The following is an 18,239-nucleotide window of genomic DNA, read 5'->3' as shown; positions in this document are numbered from 1 at the left end:
TTTTTATATGACAGACACTTTTAGTAATGAGTGGATCTTAAAGTATTTATGTACACTAATTTTGTTATGTGAACAGCATATATCCTAATCCTCACTCTAGCAACACTAAACCCCTGAGCTTGCCTGAGAAGGACTAAATGCACAAACATGCTATTTTTAAATATCCCATGGAGAGAGACTCTCACTGCAGCCTGTTTAATTTTGTTGTGAAAATGTCGGTGTGCAACTCCGTTCTGTGGGCGATAAACAAGGTGCAGACTTCCATCTGTGCACAATGGGTGCTTGATGGGGCAGTGAGTGACAACAACCCCGCCTACATTTTAGGGTACTGTTTAGGGTCTAGGTATCATTTCTAAGGGGTTCCAAAGGCAACATACCAAAAGTGTTTGGAGGGAACGGGGCTTTAGACACCAAACATGGGGAAAAGGGTCCAGGTTAAAAAACACCAGAGCCCCCCTTTAATATCTGTTGCATAAATTGTTTCCTAAAAAAATATGTGTGGATCATTAGCAGCCTCCTGTCAGACAAAGTTTGTGCAGCTTCATGTTTCACTGCAGGTTTGATGGGTTTGATATTTCCCAGCAGTGCTGCCTCTGTAACAAATGAAGTGGAGCCCTCAGGGGTGCACAGGGTTTGGACAAAGGGAAGTAAATCAGAAACGCATGGATTCCCGGTACACGGCTGCAAGTTCTCCCTCTGTGTTTTTCCTCTGTTGTTATTCCAGAGAAGTGGCGCTGATCTCCTTACCGTCACGTTTGGTGAGTCATGCGTGAGTCATAACATGTGGGTGGGAGCGATCGTCCTGCCGTGTTGTTTTTGCCGCTCCATCCTCGGCTCCCGACTCCGCCACACTAGTATCCGGGCAGATAACGAGTCATGTGATCGCCGTGTTTCTTTTCTGAATTGCTGCGATAACCTCCTCCTTACGGGAACAGAGCCGTTTTGTTCCCGCATTACAGTTTTTAAAGTGATACGGTAACGCAGCTCCCTATAGGATCATCATGCAGGAGAAATACACCATTAAACACAATGAGATCAGCGCGAGACGTTACCGGAGACATCAGATCAGCATCACACAGCAACACTGTGCAAAATCTCTGCAGCCCATGGTCACATATTTAAGGACGTTAAAACACAATGAGATCAACAAACTCTGCTGCAGGAGTCTGAAAACACTTCTGTGAATATTAAAGGGGCATTACAGCAGAAAATTAAAGGGGCTGTCTGCAAGTTTTACACATGGAGTGCAGTTTACTCGAAATCTCAGCCTGTGAAATCTTTGCATTTGTGCCTCAAAAGAGAGCTCAATAAAAAAAAAAAAAATCAGAGCAAATAACCCTGATGTTGTCACAGTGATGTCATCAGGGTCGTCTCAGTGTGGGCTTGAGACTAAAGTCCAGTTCAGATCGAAGGTTCGCGACAAGATGAAACCGTTTTTGGACGTTGCAGACAAAACAACTTCAGACCACTGGTCATATGGTGGTTTATGTTATTACGCTTGGCAGCTGTTGCATCTTATTTTACCGAGCTAAGACGAGCAAAACTGTTGACTTAGTTTACACGCCGTTTCTGTGGTAAGGCAAGGCAACTTTATTTGTATGGCACATTTCATACACCACGGCAATTCAGTGTGCTTTAAGTACAAGCAAGTGATAGAAGAGGTACGACATGTTTGAAGTAAGCTTGTGCAGAAACTAAAATAATTAAAAGGTCACGTTAAATACTCCCATATTTAGATGCACAAGTAAATCAATTAGAAACAATTAACAGGTAGAGTATGCAGTGTAAAACAGGAAAGTTTTTTGCTTTTTATCCAGATGTCCTTTGAGGTTTTGGAGGTTCATATGGCGCAAGCACATGAGTGATATGTAGACAAGCAACAAGATTTTGAAGTCTGGTCTCTGAGTGACTGGCAGCCAGTGTAAGGATTTTAGGACTGGTGTTAAAAGGTCATACTTCTTAGTTTTCTTCAAGACGTTGGTGACAGTGTTCTGAATAAGTTATAGTTGCTGAGGAGCTTTTTTTTTTGAGAGTCCCGTGGGCAGACCATTGCAGCAGTCTAATGGCAATAAAGGGGTGGATACCCAATTCCGAATCTTGCTTTATTTCGGTAATTGATGCCTCTGTCGATGCTTGTGAAGCGCAGAGACTTGCTATATGTTTTCCTGGGCAGATGCACTGGGACGCAGTGAGATCAGAAGTCAGGAATACCGACTTGAAATTATAGACTTCCATCTTGCAAGGGATTGCAGTATGAGAAAGTTTTAACAGAAACTGTGTTACGGACTTGACGTGTGAAGATTCAACATGTCCACATCCCTACTCATCACATTTTGATGTTTGGGCAAAAGCCCCTGGCGTCACTACAGTGACACTGGGGCAGCTTTTTGTGTTGTATCTTGACGTAGGGGGTCGTGGTTAAGTTTAGGAAAAGATCATGGTTGATATTAGCTGTGAGCTGACTCACGACACTTATGGCTGACGTGACAAATTAATCCAATGTTAATTGTTAGTTTCACATGGGACACAAACATCACATGGGTCAAAGTCCTGTGCTTGTTGGACCCCTCACACCCGCCCCAAGCAGGCTTTCTCACCCTTTACACCACGTCTATCACTTTGACCAACTATTAATGACATGGATGGGTTTACATTGGGGTTGGTTAAAAGCTCATCTCATATAGACGTTGAAAGGTGCATTGTGCGGCACCGAGGGCCACTGACAAGCAGTGTGTTTTGACTGTCTGAGAGTGAGACTTGGCTGGATATTTGAAAGATGGGTTTTTTACAAGGTTTGGAGGATGTAATGAAAGACACTATCCAGTTTCCTTTCGGGAAATGTAGGATTTGTAGGTTTTGGAGACTGTCCCACCCCAGGGATTAAAAGCCGGTATATCTTGGCCTCTGCTGAATCAATTTATGTTATCTGTCTCTACAAGTCCAACCACTTTCTGGAAGTGACAGACTGGATCACTGGAGTACAGTTTTAAAGAGATACTTCACCCACAAAATGAACATTCGTAAAGAAAACCTTGTTTTTCTTGCATGCTTCCTCGTAAATCGATTATTTGATTTATTGTGGGCCACGTGGAACAACAGCAAAACTACATCAAAACATCTGTTTGCTAACTCACACACAACTTGTGCAGCATAATCCAAGTCTCTTTTATCCAGTCGTATGCTCAGCACTTCTCCAACACATGCACGTTTGCAAAAGAAAAGACAAAGTAAAAGAAGAAAAAAAAAAAGTTTTGGAGTCTGGTTTTGAATAGAGCATAGGTAGTTTCACTTTCAGTTCTGTTTTTACTGGTAAGGTTTAAATGAAAATGAAAATGCATTTGTTTATGAAGTACTGAAAGTTTTTTTTAAGCAAAAATAGCAACGTGTTGATCACTCCCACATATTGTTAGTATTTCTGGTTCTCTTGGTATTCTGTGATCATGAGACGCTAAAAAACTGATTAAATGAGAGGTTTTGGACTGTTGCAAGGATAATTTTAGTAGGTCAGCCTGGGCTTTGGAATATGTGAGAAGGTTCTTACTGTTTTCTGTCATTTATATACTAAAGAATTAGCAAATAATTGAGAAAATAAATGCAAGATTGATGATGAAAATAATCATAGTTGTCACTCTTGCTATATCTAACCTCACCAGAACAACTGTAGACGCCTCCAGACTTTTTAATCATATGCTGCTTTCACACCTGCCCTGTTTGGTTCGGTTCAATCGAACTCAAGTTTGTTTACCCCCTAAGTGTGGTTCGTTTGGGCAGGTGTGAACACAGCAATCGCACTCAGGTGTTCACCAAAACAACCGGACTGAGACCTTCTTGAAGAGGTGGTCTCGGTCTGGTTACAAACGAACTCTAGTGCGGTTCGTTTGTGGTGAGAACGTGCTCCAACCTCGATGCAAATGAACAATGACAGCAATATAGTCCACGATGAGCAGCGCTAAAATCAACCTGCGTAGTTGTCCCTCCGTTGTGACATTAGAAAGTGTCACATTTATCTTGCAAGTGTACTCTTCTTCAACGTTTAGTTTACTTCCTGGATTTTTACAATACTAACAAGCTGAAAGGGGGCACATTGCCATGTATCATAGCGGAGTTGGACATACTTCGGTCAATAAATCAAGTGCCCTCCCGAGCCTGTAAACTGGGACACGGACAGTAGTCCAATTAAATGCCCTAGTCATGCAAATACCATAGTTCAACGTAACTGTGCACATAAACACTGACTGGGCCATTATCGAAAGTAACCTGGCCCAACATCAGCCGAAACTTAGTACACTGAAAGAAATAAGTCAGGCTGTGTCTGGTGACGAATAAACTGGCCAAATTCCAGTTGCAGACACAAACATCATTGGGTCACTATAAAGTGATTATACTCCACAAAATACTTCAAATGTTAAAATATTTATCAACTTAAGAATAATATGTAATTATCACAGGGTTTTCTGGTCTGGCTGTTTATATGATCTCAGAATTCGAGGGTCAGAGGTCACAGTTGGGTCAGCTGAGGTGGATCACTCTTCAGCTCTGAGCTGTTCATCAACTCTTCCTGCTGTCTCATCATCATCATCATCATCATCATCCAGCTTTTCAGTGGTTGCCTGAGATACAGTTGCCATGACACCCAATGCCCGTAAGTGATGCAAGTGTTCCAGGTGCAGAGAGACCATGGACCGTGTGTATGTTTGTGTGTGTGTGTGTGTGTGTAGTTACAGAGAGTTTTACTGTAAACTGATCCACACCAGCCTCAATGAAAGATAATAGGAAATTGGCTCTGGGCCTTTTTTCCACAGCACTCACTTTACCTTCATGAGCTGTCCCCACCTGGGGGCTGGACGAGTACACGCTCAGGTATGAAGTTAGGTAAGTGTTTGTGTGTGTGTGTGATCAGAGGCTGTGACCATGTCACTGAACAAGAGTCAGTCCTCTAATGATTATATAATAAATGTTAGCTGCAACATATCAGCGGTCATTATCATCACTGAGATCTTCCTTCTGTGTTGTACTCGACTTTATCTCCAGCCCTCCTCTCTGCAGAGATGTTGCTTAGCATTCTGGATGTAAAATTAAGGCTTTCAGTACATGTTTAGCTGTTTAGTTCCATATTTGGATCAAACAGGGCTGGAGGGGTGAACATCTCCACCACAGAGTGAAGCAAAGCTTTCATTTCTATTGCAGATTCTGATCTTTCCTGCCTTTACTACTGTTACATAAAAATACACAAGCTCACACTCTGTTGCATGCTCAGGCTGGAGTTCAGTGTTTTAACTGCACAACTTCATTTAATTGACTGTATTACACCTGTGAAAGAGCAGATGCCTTCATATCAGTCATAGTTGTCCTATTTTTAGGCTACAATTGGAGTGAGATGTTGTGTTAGTTAAAGGAACAGTCTGCCGATTTTGGGAGTGTATTTGCCATATAGCAGAGAGTTTTGCTGTGTTCTTTTTGCTTTGGAAGTCAGAGGTTGAGTCCAGCACTGGTTTATGGAGTGCCGTTTTGAAGCCCCGAGTTCTGCATTTCGGCCGTCACCGTTTTTTTGGAGCCAGGATTGGGCGAGAGGGTGGAGCTGTCAAGGAGTAAGGGGTGGATCTGACTTGTAGACTGCGGTGGCGGTGGATGTAGATGAGAGTCAGCGCCTCCAATTCTGGGGCCATGGTTCTCTGCCGGTTGGGAGAGAGTTACTGCCTCAAGCAAAGGAGTTAAAGTATCTCAGGGCCTTGTTCACGAGTGAGGGTAGAAGGTAGCATGAGATGGATCAGCGGTTTGGTGCGGTGTCTTCAGTGATGCAGAAGCTTTCGATTTACTGGTCCATTGATGTCCCAACCCTCACCTATGGTCATGAGCTCTTGGTAGTGACCGAAAGAATGAGGTTGCGTATACAAGCGGCTGAAATGAGTTTCCTCTGTGGGGTGGCTGGGCTCTGCCTTAGAGATAGAGTAAGGAGCTCGGAGTAGAGCCGCTGCTCCTTTTCATCAAAAGGGGTTGGTTGACTTGGTTCAGGCATCTGATCAGGATGCCTCCTGGGTGCCTTTAACATGGGCGTCTGTGGAGATTTACCAACCCAGTCTCACTCCAAAGTTGTCGAATATTGGCGCTTGGGCACTTCCAGCATCAAACACTGACGAAAAAAACCATCCTTTCACATTGGCATGATACATGGCAGGTTGCCATTATTGTGTAAATGCGCCCGCTGGCATCAGGGGGACATGCAGCTGGACAACAACGTTAGTGAGGCGTGCAAGAGGGGTGGTGGATGGGTCCAGCAAACACCAACTTTCAGCCAGGAAGCCGGTCTTCACTTCCTGTAAGATTCTAAAGCCAAGCCCTGTTATTTTTTTCCTAAACCTGACAATGTGCCTTTGATGTTGAAGGAAAAAACACGTCAATCCGCAGTGTTGTACTGGCGTATTGCGTTTATTTTGAAAGACACTGTATGTAAACGGTAAATTTCCTGTGAATGTGGAGTGTATTTTGAAAACAGATAATGCATGTAACAGGCTGAAGTTGACACAGTGTCCCAGAACATCAACAACCAACACACCCAGGGTACCTTACACATCACGTCAATGTGGAAAGTCCATGACCCAACATCGACATGTGACAGGGTCAGAGTGGGAATGTGTTGGATTGACTCACTCTTGGAGCCAGCCTCAAGTGGCCATTCAATAAACTGCAGTTTTTGGCACTTGCTCATTGGCTTAATTTGTAAACCCCGGAAGTTGCCACCTGCTTGTAAATAGACTCACCAGCAAAAGTGAAAGTGAAAGTCAAGCCTGGATTCACTCTTGAGCTTGTTTGGAGATTTTAGCAGGGGAGCGCAGCTACTGGTACATCGATGGATAGTCGCCAACCGAGGGGGACCTCGTCCCCATTGACCGAGCACAGGGCTTCGAGAGGGACACACATGGAGCAGTGAGGGAGGAAGGGGACACCCGCCTAGCCAGCTAGATCAGCTGAATCAACCCTAGCAATCAATGGGGTGACAGATGTCACAGTCAGATCGCCAGATTCACTTTTATTTTGGAACAAGCTTTGCCACTTGGCATTTTGCCTGGCTATATTTACATTTGTCCGCAGTGTCCACAGTCTTCTAAGCCTCCTCTTGGACATGTGCTGCTTATGTTTGGCACCTGGTGGCTACCTTTTTACCTCACCTATATCCAGGAATGTCCCAAACAAAGCAAATGAAAAAGGAAATACAGGCAGATAAATACACCACCACACACTTCTTGTGGGTCATAAGGGATGACTGAGAGGGATTATTGTTGTGTGAGTGTATACATTGTTTATTTTTTTTCCTGCACAGTAAATCTTCAACTTGTTATATTTTTCTTTGGAAATGTTGTGAAATCGCCCATTATGCGCTCCCACTCCTTCCCCTAACTTTAGTTTCACGTAACCTTGTCGCTTTGACCCTCCCCCCCCCCCTCCTCCTCTGTCCCTCTTCTGCACTCTGCTCCAATTTGCGTGCGCGTCCCCGCGGGCGCGGGCACGCACACTGGGGGCTCGGCCCTACGCAATGGAAAGGCGGCGCGCCCGACTTAAAGCAGCGTTGTCCTGTGTTGATGTGTCGCAGATTTTAATAGAAAAGTGAGGGAGGCAGGTAGCCTAGCTGGAGTTTGGAGTGAGAGGAGCGCAGAGACTCAGCGCTCACAGCAAGTGTTCACACGGACATCCAGCAGCTGCAGGGACACTTTCAGATCATTTTGTCCTCTCTGTTCTTTTTATTTTAAACAATTTTTATTTCGACAACAACAGCGAGAGCCAGTTTGCGTCTTGTTTTGGAGCGTGTGTATCAGCGCGCGGAGATGGAGCTGTCATCTATCGGAGACCAAGTGTTTGCTGTTGAGTCAATAACAAAGAAGAGAGTGAGGAAGGTAAGAAGTGCGACTTGTAACACACTTCATATAACTTACATAACTTATTTTCCTGTGTTTTTACCCGGTCGGAACAGTATGTTCAGTGTGCCATCCGCTGTCCTCGTGCACAACAAAAACTAGGCTACGCACTTTGCCTATACTTTACGCAAGAGAGATGCTCCGACTGTTTTTTAAATTAACTGCGCCAAAGTTTAACACTGTTCCACAGCCTGTCAGCGGGTCGCATCCTGTAACCTTCCTGTGCAGCAGCTGAGATGCTGCAGCATGTACGTGTTTTTGAGGGAGCCTACGCAGCTGTAGTAAAATGCAAAAAGGGGGTGTGTGTCTGAAATCGGGTCCGGTGTGTGTGCGGGGAGCTGCGCAGTTGATATAAGTTACGCCAGCAGCGAGCGGCGGAGTGTCGGCGTGAAACTGCTGCGTAATGTCACTGAATGCTGCGTTATGGTGACCCATTGATTCACAGTGGAGGTGCTGACTCTGAACCGTAACAGAGTATCGCCACAGGAGAGAAATTGAGCGGCATGTGTCGCAGCATGTGCACGCACATTTTATTCTGTGATGCAAAATAATTGGAAAGTGCAGTGCGACATCACCTGCGTGTCATAATAACAACAATAATGATCATAATAATAATAATAATAATAATAATAGGCTGTGGTAAAGTTTATTACGACATAATGACATGTTGCAACTACACGCGCGGCTGCTGTCCTCATAATAAACAGCTCGCGCTCTCCGGGGATTGATATAGTTGTTCTTCCTCTCTGGGTGACTGTCATCATTCTCCCAGGCTCACTGCTGGTTGAACGTTGCGCAACCCCACGTTGTTTACATGTTCCCGAGGCCCCACCTATCAGAGCTGCCGGTGTAATGTTCTCGATGGATCTCGTGCATTGTCGAAAGTGGCTGGTGAAGCCATGCGCGGTCACGTCACCGCCAATGCGAGGGAGAAAAGCTGCTGTTTGGAGGCAGCCCAGCCCCGCTGTCATTGACGTCATCCCTCAGAAAAAAACATCATTTGAAAGGGAGAAAAATGTCCATGACCCCCCCCCCTCCCCCCCCCCTCCCTCCCTCCACACTTTAAAGTGACAGTCATTGCTTTCCTCTGGCACTCACGCGCTCCCAGCAGCCTGTTTCTGCATCACACTGGAGCAGATTTAAAACACAGGTTGTGGGAATGTGTCTCTGCTGCACCTCCTCTGACCGCCCCCCCCCCCTTCTCTCTGTCTCTCCTCAGGGTAACGTGGAGTATCTGCTCAAATGGCAAGGATGGTCCCCGAAGTGAGTAAGCCTTGAGTCATCATCCAGTGACCTCATCCCCTCAATATAAACTCAGTAGCCTTTTCAAAATGTGCTTCTTGATACCTGAGCGTCACATGCTGTTAAGATAGATAGATAGATAGATAGATAATCTGAATGTGTGTGTCTCGACAGGTACAGTACTTGGGAACCAGAGGACAATATTTTGGACCCGCGCCTGGTCCTGGCCTACGAAGAGAAGTGAGTAATCCTGGCGAGTTTTTGGTTTTTATGCTTGCAAAGCACTTTTTTTTTGTTCTCTTGCTCACAGTCTGTTTCTCTTTGTCACTTTGTCTCTGTCCTCTCCCTCCCGCCTCTCTGTTTCCTGTTTCTACTTCTCTCTCCCAGTCAGGAGAAGATCAGAGCTCTGGCCTATCGGAGGAAAGGTCTCAGACCCAGGAGGCTCGTCCTGCGGGTAGCGTCACTTAACTTTCCTCTTGTCTCACCAGCCTTTGTTATATACCTTTCTCTGCTAACGCTGAATGCTCAGTGAGGGGTTTGTTTATGAAGACGAATGGTTGTCAGTTGAGGATGTTGCGTAACAGGAACAGCAATTTTGAGTGTATTAAAAACAAGAAGTGTCAAAATTGAAGCAGAGGTCAGAGATATTCTGACTTTTAGTTCCTATTAAAAGGTCAAGCTCATTTCCTAAAATACAACCATGGCATCTTTCATATGACCCTGCCTGCCGGGTAATACCCCTTTCAAACCCAAATCTGCAGTTTGTAATGCAGGTTTTCTGTTAAAAAGATTTACGCCTGCAGCCAAAGCTCAGAAAAACTTTTTTTTCTTTAGAAATCTCCCTCCAGATCCGCAGTAGACATTATATTAGGGCTAGCATTGACATTCAGATTGTTTTTTAGGTCTATTCATTCACTTTAAACTCAGTATTTAAGCACAGTTTCAGATACAGATTAGGCTACACTTATACTATTTCAGTCAGGAACACTTTTGTCAAAGAAAACTTTATTTCCATTAGCATTATATTTGGCGGTATGGCTCTGTACTGGGCCCCTCTGCCTTTCCTAGGCTTAAGCAAAAAGCCTTAAGGCACAAAGAGTACACCTCTCTGCCCTTCCATGTGCAAATGAGGAAAGCCTGAGGCTGAGAGAGCAACCCCCTGCCCTTCCATGCGCATACGTGGAAAGCCTAAGGTACAGAGCACAACTGTCTGCCCTTCCACATGCAAACAAGGAAAGCCTGAGGCTGAGAGAGCAACCCCCTGCCCTTCCATGCGCATACGTGGAAAGCCTAAGGCACAGAGCACAACTGTCTGCCCTTCCACATGCAAACAAGGAAAGCCTGAGGCTGAGAGAGCAACCCCCCTGCCCTTCCATGCGCCTACGTGGAAAGCCTAAGGCACAGAGTACACCTCGTTGTGCTTCCATGTGCAAACAAGGAACGCCTGAGGCAGAGAGTGCAAACCCCCCTGCCCTTCCATGTGCCTACATGAAAAGCTGAAGGCAGGGAGAGCAGCAGCAAAGACCCCCCAGGAACAGAACAGAGCAGCAGCGATGACAAACAGAAATGACATTGATCAGTCAGACACAGCATGAAAAGGAGAAGCTGGGGTGGAGGCAGGTTGCAAAGCAGCTTGCAGAGGAAGCAACAACAGCAGGCAAGCCAGAGCAGTTTAATAGGGCGCCCTGAATGAGATTCGCCAATTGGTTGCATAGAAAGGAGTCATGTGATCTATCAGCTGACTCCCTTCCATCAGTGAGCTGATCCATTAGTTGATTGGGCTGTTTGAGATCAGCTGATGTAGCTTGTTAAATATTGCGATACCGTAAAACTTCGATATTTTCTGAGACGGTTATCGTACCATGAAAATCTCACACCCTCGCAACACTACTCCAATGATCTGGTGGTAAATATTACTTGCTAAATATTAGCATGTTAGCATTATCAGTGTGAGGTTGTTAGCGTGCTATGGTGTTAGCATCTAGCTCAGTGTCCCAGAGTTGTGCCTGCTAGTATGACTGCAGACTTTTTGGACAACAGTAGAACTCTATGGCACAGAGGACCAGGCTATAATCAGGCTTTGATACACAATCAATACTTAGTAGGATTAGTTGATAGTTGGTTTTGATCTTTTTATGGGATTTGTTGACAGTAAGAAAAATATAGAATACAAACAAGATGTATATGTGCTCACGGTTCATGTACTAACCTGCCATCTTTGCTTTGCCCCAGAACATCTTTGCCATGGACCTCCGCAGTGCCCACAAGGTCTCGGAGAAGCCCGCGCCTCGACTGCGTCTCTCCCTCACCCGCTCCATGAGCACAGATGTTGACCAGGGCGAGCGGGCCAGCCTGTACCGTCGCTTAGCCAGGAGAAAGAGAAAGCAGAGGGTGTCCAAACGGGGGCCAGAGGGACCCCCGAACAAAACCATCCGTCCACTGAGGAAGAGGGAGGAGCCTGTTGAGGAGGACTGGGGCGGCACCAGCGAAGAAGAGAAGCATGGGTCTGAATGCACCACAGAGGAGAGACGCGAAGATAGTTTATATGGTTTGTTTGACAAGTTAATAAGAAATTCAGCAGCTTGATCATGACCTTTGACCTTTGAAAATTAACAGAATGTCTCTTTTTGGTACTTTAAGGTCAGTCAGATTGCAGCTCCCCGCCCATGCTGGAGCGACAGGACTTAGAGATGCCAGTAGCAGGTATAGAAACATGGCTTGACGGACCAGGTGGCGAGATACCTGAAGAGAAACAGAACCAAACCTTTGCGTGCGACCAATCAAAAGACAGTGCCTCAGTGGCTGAGGCCGGACCAGAAGATGCGGTTTCCATGGGCAACAGGTCAGATTGGGATGGAGGTGAGAAGGGCGTGGAGCCGGAGTGTCCCACATTAGAGCCCATCAACAACAAAACCTCGGTGATAGTGAGCGTTCAGGGGAGCAACGAGACGGCAGCTGACTGCTCCACCACTGAGGCAGGCAAGGAGGAAGAGGTGAGTGGCGACAATCAGAGCGTTACCACGACGACACCGGGCTGTCAGCCTGCTTTCGCCCCGGCAGGACATCCTGGGAAGGTGATTTTTACAAAAGTGACTATCAACTCTCTGACAGTGACTTTTAAGGAAGCGACAGTGGCTGAAGGCTTCTTTAAGGGCTACTGAATGACCAGACAGAGAGATGGGGAGAGATTTAAATAACCTTAATTAGACTTGCCACTCATTTTGTATATGTAAATAGTTGTTTATGTTATGTAACTCCACATGTTTACAAAGCTACACTCATTTCCTACTGAGTTCAATGAAGACATTGTTGCCTTTAAATAAATAAATGAGTGGTAATTTTATCATTGTGGCTCATTTATTAGGTATGATAGGAAGCCTGAGGCCCCAAAAATGTCCTCGAAGCATCCTCTGCAATCCAGAGTACTAAGAGGATCTCTGGCAGGTTTCGTTGCCGGAGGTCACTGGGTTTACAGAGAGTGGGAGACAGATGCTGAGACAGCAAACCTAACAGTACATATACAACTTCCATGCAGCTAATTTTTTCCAATTATCCTCAGTGCTTTCCAGCCAGACATCGGTCACACACTCAGATCTGTTCTCCGGGCCTGTTTGAGTCGCTCCTCTTTCTTACAAATACTGTTTTGTAAATTGCTCTTTTTCAGTATTTGCACAGAGATAACTGCATGCCCTGTCAGTCTATGCCACACATGCACAAAGCCCTGTCCTGTGGTTTGTTGAAGAGGTTTATTTCTGTCACAAAAGAGAAAAGAAAAACACACACACAAAAAAAACAAAGAGAAAGAATTAACGCCTGCCGCTTAGATGAAGTTCTGCATTTCAAGGAGGCTGGATGCACAAAAAGAAGTTGTGTTTGCTGTCTGTCTGTCCTTTTACTTTTCAAGTATGAAATGCTACCTGGTTCTATTTTTGTATTACCAATTGATAGTCCACTCTTTTCACTAGCCTTTGTGCGTTTCAAAAGAGGCTATATCAGTTTACACCACCGCTGTTTCGCTGTGTACAAATGGAAGCAAATGTACGTTATAGGTCAGGCTGTAGTGAGCTATTATTTATTGCATGTCACTTGTATAAGCTAAACTAACTTATGTCACTTACATGTGTCTTTCTCTGACAAAGATGAATCGTCAAACATGTCTTCTCTCTGAAAATGGATTTTTATTTTGACTGCATTTCCAATAAATATGTACTAAAATAAAAATGTCTCCTGGAGCCTATTTATCATGTGGGATTACTGCAGGTATATGTACATTAATTATCAGGACATCTTACATCATTGAGGAAAACACATAGAAAACTCAAATCAATTAATAAATTAAATGACATACGATACAATGACCTTTTTATGACATATGACATTATGGCTTTTAATGATAAACTATGACTTTTTCATGACTTCTTATGACATACTATAACTTTTTATGACTTGTTATGACATACTCTACTATGATGTTTTGATGACTTTTTGGACATACCATTCAATGACTTTTTTGAAATATTATATTATGACGTTTTTATGACTTTTTATGACATACTATACTATGATGTTTTTATGACTTTTTTGACATACAATACTATGACTTTTTATGACTTGTTATGACATACTAAACTATGACTTTTTATGACTTTTTTTGGACATACAATACTATGACTTTTTTGATATACTATGTTATGACGTTTTCATGACTTTTTATGACATACTATACTTTATTTTTTTATGACTTTCTTGACATACTATACTATGACTTTCATGACTTTTTTCGACATACTATACTATAACTTTTTATGACTTGTTATGACTATTTTGGACATACCATTCTACGACTTTTTTGATATACTATGTTATGACATTTTCATGACTTTTTATGACATACTCTACTATTACGTTTTTATGACTTTTTTCGACATACTATACAATGACTTTTTATGACTTGTTATGACATACTATACAATGACTTCTTATGACTTGTTATGACATACTATACTATGACTTTTTATGACTTTTTTGGACATACCATTCTATGACTTGTTTGATATACTATGTTATGACGTTTTCATGACTTTTTATGACATACTATACTTTTTTTTATGACTTTCTTGACATATACTATGACTTTTTATGACTTGTTATGACATACTATACTATAACTTTTTATGACTTTTTTGATATACTATGTTATGACGTTTTCATGACTTTTTATGACATACTCTACTATTACTTTTTTTACATCCTCTACTATGATGTTTTTATGACTTTTTTTAATATACTATACTATGACTTTTTGTGACGGTCACACACTTTGAATTTGAATTTCAACTCACAAGCACAACAAGAAACAATCAGTTCAGTTCAATGTCCAAAAGGTTTAGTCCAACAAACAGGCAAGGGTCAGAACCAGTAGGTCAATCAGAAAGAGCAAACTTCACCGACCGGGGTGACGCATGGAATCAGAGTCCAGGGAATCAGGCAGAGTAACACAATCGTCAGGTGATAAGGTAAGGGCTGGGGTGCTAGCAAGAAACTAAGACAATCTGGCAGAGGACAAGGGGAAATGGGCTAGTATATATACTGAGGAGCTGATGAGGGGATAGAGTGCAGGTGAGGAGATGGGCGGGGAACGTCAGGTGAAGGGAATGAATGAAGGCCAGGCATGGGGGAATTGCAGGATCTGGAATGACTGGAGAATAAGTCACCAAGAACAAACTACTGAGTGAATACTGAACACAGATCAGGAGGGATTCACAACACTTTCTATGACTTTTTTTTTTGACATATAATTTTGTTTTACATGCTATACTATGACTTTTTATGACTTTATTCAACATACTATACTTTTTGGCCTACCCTCACTTTACAAAAACTACCACAATCAACAGTGATATAGCCTATGTCAGTGGTTCCCAACCTTTTGCCTTAGAGGACCCAAAGTAAATGACATATTTGATGAATATTTCATATTGTATTCAGTGCATAACAATAACAGTACAGAACTGATAAATTGCCAAAATCATGAAGGTAATATCTGCAGGAAGTTTGTGTCAAACCTGCAGTTTTAATTAATTTTGATTAGATTTTGAGCAGATCTTCAATGAAATGTTGAGACATAGGCCTGATGCACATCTTTAAAAAAGTTTTCTTTCACCCCTTAAAATGTAAGAAGGCCTCATGAACCCCTCTGAAGCTTTGGCGGCCCCTAGTGGGGGAAAGGCCACCCAGGTTGGGATCCAGTGGCCTGCGTAACACTTGTATTACATTTTAGTTTTCCACTTTGTAAGACCTTTGAGGCTTCTGAAACTTGCTACTACTGTGTGAGCAGCCTTTAGAAACTCTAATGATCTGAAACATAACTAATTTTTATTCTGAAAGATGCATTTTTTTAAAAACAGCTATTTTTCTAGAGCTGTGGTAAAATACACAGTCACAACACAGTAAACACGTCCCACCGCTGAATGTGTTTATGCTCCACTGTAACTGCCTTGACAGTGAGCCATGGTGTGCTGCGTGCCACCACTAGAGGACGTGTTGTTCTCAGGAAAGACAGATTACTGAAAGTGACGCCATCAAGCACAAGTTTAATAGTGTCTGAATCATAGGCTCAGTATGTCTGAAGTGCAGCCGTGGGAGTGGGAGGAGGGTCACTAACAAGAAACATAATTTAGAAGACATAAAGTTCTTATTTAACCGTGCTACTGTGGAATTTGGAATCTTGGTTGAGCTGGAAAAGGGAAAATTACACGTTTATCCTGTAAAATCACAAGATCAGTGAGCATCATGTCAGTAATGGCATGTACTTTTCCTGCTCAGCCTCTTTTGACTTTGGAATAGAAACCAGCTGTGATCACAGGGGAGTGGATCCAAACACAATATACTGTATGTACCGGTGGTTAGGCTCTTTTTCCCCCTAAAACTTGACTTTAATGTTACCAATATAATTTTCTCACAGAAAAAATAAAACATATTTGCAAATGTTAATGTCCAAATAAAAACTCACCCACCTCTGTACATGCTCCTAATTAATGCACATTTGAGTGTATGTGTTATGCTTGTGAGTTTGTGTATGTGTGTGAGCATGTTTGCTTGTTTTATGCATGACATTTATGCATGACATCATCTGTGGAGATGTGTGTGGGTGTGTGTATGTAATGTATATGTGTATATTTTATGGTACTTATTCGGGGGAATCAGTTAACATGCTAATGACATGCTAAACTGGTGGCTGGAGGGAGGCTTAGCCATGACTACATGACCCCCAGATATGTATATGTGTACTGTGCTGTGTGTGGCTATATGTTGTTTTGTTATTTGTCTTAATTAAAAAAAAAGAAAAAGATAAATAAATTTAAATAAATTTAAATAAAATAAAATAAAATAAAACAAAATAAATAAATAAATAAATAAATAAATAAATAAATAAATAAATAAAAATAAAATAAAATTGAATAAAATAAAATAAAATTAGATTAAATTAAATTAAATTAAAAGTTTTACTCAGTAGTTAGAAACTTAGCAGTCCTGCTTCATAAAGTAGTCCTGCTGATGTTCAGTGCTCCATACAGAGAAAAAAAGCCGTGGACAGACTGTAGAAACTTTTACAAGCAAGACACAGGAGAACAACAGAGAAGTCTTTTATCACGCCTTTGTGGTCGTTTTGCATGTCCAGGGGTTTGCCGATCATATGTGCCTTCCCTGGCCGCCCATCAATGGTTAAAGCTATTAGTTAGTTTGGCATTTTCAACATGTTCAATAGTATAGTGAGTTTTTGTTTTTAGTCATGATGAACAAACTATTTTAAATATGTGACACACTTGACAATGTTAAAAGTAGACTAAGACTGTCTCAGCTCCCAAAGCAGAGAGGACACAGATGTTCCACTTGTAGCTCAATGTGGATTGTTTTTTTTCCCCAAATAAGATAATATAAAGTATCATTTTATTGCAAATTATCATCACAAAGCTGACTCATTGTATTCACAGCTGGGAGTAACAGTTTAAAACCATCAAGAGAAAAGTTTAAATGCAGCAAATCATCACTTAGTGTGTTTGTATTGTGGTAAACTATCCCGTTGTTTGTCAGGAGTTCAGTTTTAAAGGGACAGTTCAGCCCCCAAATTAAAAGAAATCCTAGTTTCCTCTTAACTGTAAGTGCTGTTAATCAAGCTAGATTGTTTTGGTGTGAGTTGCAGAGTGTTGGAGATATCAGCTGTAGAGATGTCTGCCTTCTCTCCAATATAATGGAACTAGATGTCACTCAGCATGTGGTGCTCAAAGCACCAAAAAATACATTTGGAAAAACTCAACATCAATGTCTCTTTCCAGAAATCATGACCTGGTTACTTAAGATAATCCACAGACCTTGTTGTGAGCAGTTTCATGCAGGAACTATTTTCTTTCTACTGAACTTCAACCACAAACTGAATCACTGTGCAGAAATGTGTATCCACTCGTGGACCAGCAGCTTGTGCAAATCAGAAATGACCTACAGACTGATTGGATGAATTTGTGACACAGTGTGGATTATCTTGAGTAACCAGGTCACGATTTCTGGAAGGAGACATTGCTGCTCAGACCTAAAGGCGCTGACCCCGCCCAGGTTTGAGGCCATGGTTCTCTGCAGGAGACCGATGGATTTCCCCCTCCTGCTTGGCGGAGGGTTGCTGTCTCACGTGAGGGAGTTCAGATATCTTGGGGTCTTGTTCGTGGGTGGGGGTAGAGTGGAGCGTGGGATGGATCGGTGGTTTGGTGTGGCTTCTGCAGTGGTGCAGGCGCTGCGCCGGACGGTTGTGGTGGGGAGGGAGCTAGGCCAGAGGGTGAGGCTTTCAATTTGCTGGTCCCTCACCTCAGTAGTGACAGGGGGAATGAGATCACAGATGCAGGCGCTGGGGTGGTTTCCTCCGCGGGGAGCTGAGGTGGTTCGGGCATCTGATCAGGATCCTCCTGGGCGCGTCCCGCTGGAGGTGTTTCAGGCATGTCCCACTCGTAGGAGGCCCCGGGGTAACCCAGGACATACTGGAGGGATTACATATCTCATCTGGCCTGGGAACGCCTCGGGGTCCTCTAGGAGGAGCTG

The 18,239-nt window shown here is 43.1% G+C and overlaps 1 protein-coding gene across 1 annotated transcript; it reads left to right on the top strand.

Annotated features, from left to right (window-relative positions):
- Nucleotides 1-7,566: 7,566 nt before the first annotated feature.
- cbx7a (chromobox homolog 7a) lies at nucleotides 7,567-13,373 on the top strand. Its single transcript, XM_050069599.1, has 6 exons — nucleotides 7,567-7,889; nucleotides 9,130-9,173; nucleotides 9,327-9,392; nucleotides 9,540-9,606; nucleotides 11,385-11,700; nucleotides 11,793-13,373. Exons 1-6 carry the CDS (start codon nucleotides 7,821-7,823, stop codon nucleotides 12,311-12,313), a joined length of 1,083 nt encoding a protein of 360 aa, XP_049925556.1. The 5' UTR covers nucleotides 7,567-7,820; the 3' UTR covers nucleotides 12,314-13,373.
- Nucleotides 13,374-18,239: the final 4,866 nt, after the last annotated feature.

This window comes from Epinephelus moara, chromosome 18 (genome assembly GCF_006386435.1).
Source record: "Epinephelus moara isolate mb chromosome 18, YSFRI_EMoa_1.0, whole genome shotgun sequence".
In the NCBI taxonomy this organism is placed as follows: domain Eukaryota; kingdom Metazoa; phylum Chordata; class Actinopteri; order Perciformes; family Serranidae; genus Epinephelus; species Epinephelus moara.
This window is presented reverse-complemented; position numbering and strand designations above follow the sequence as displayed.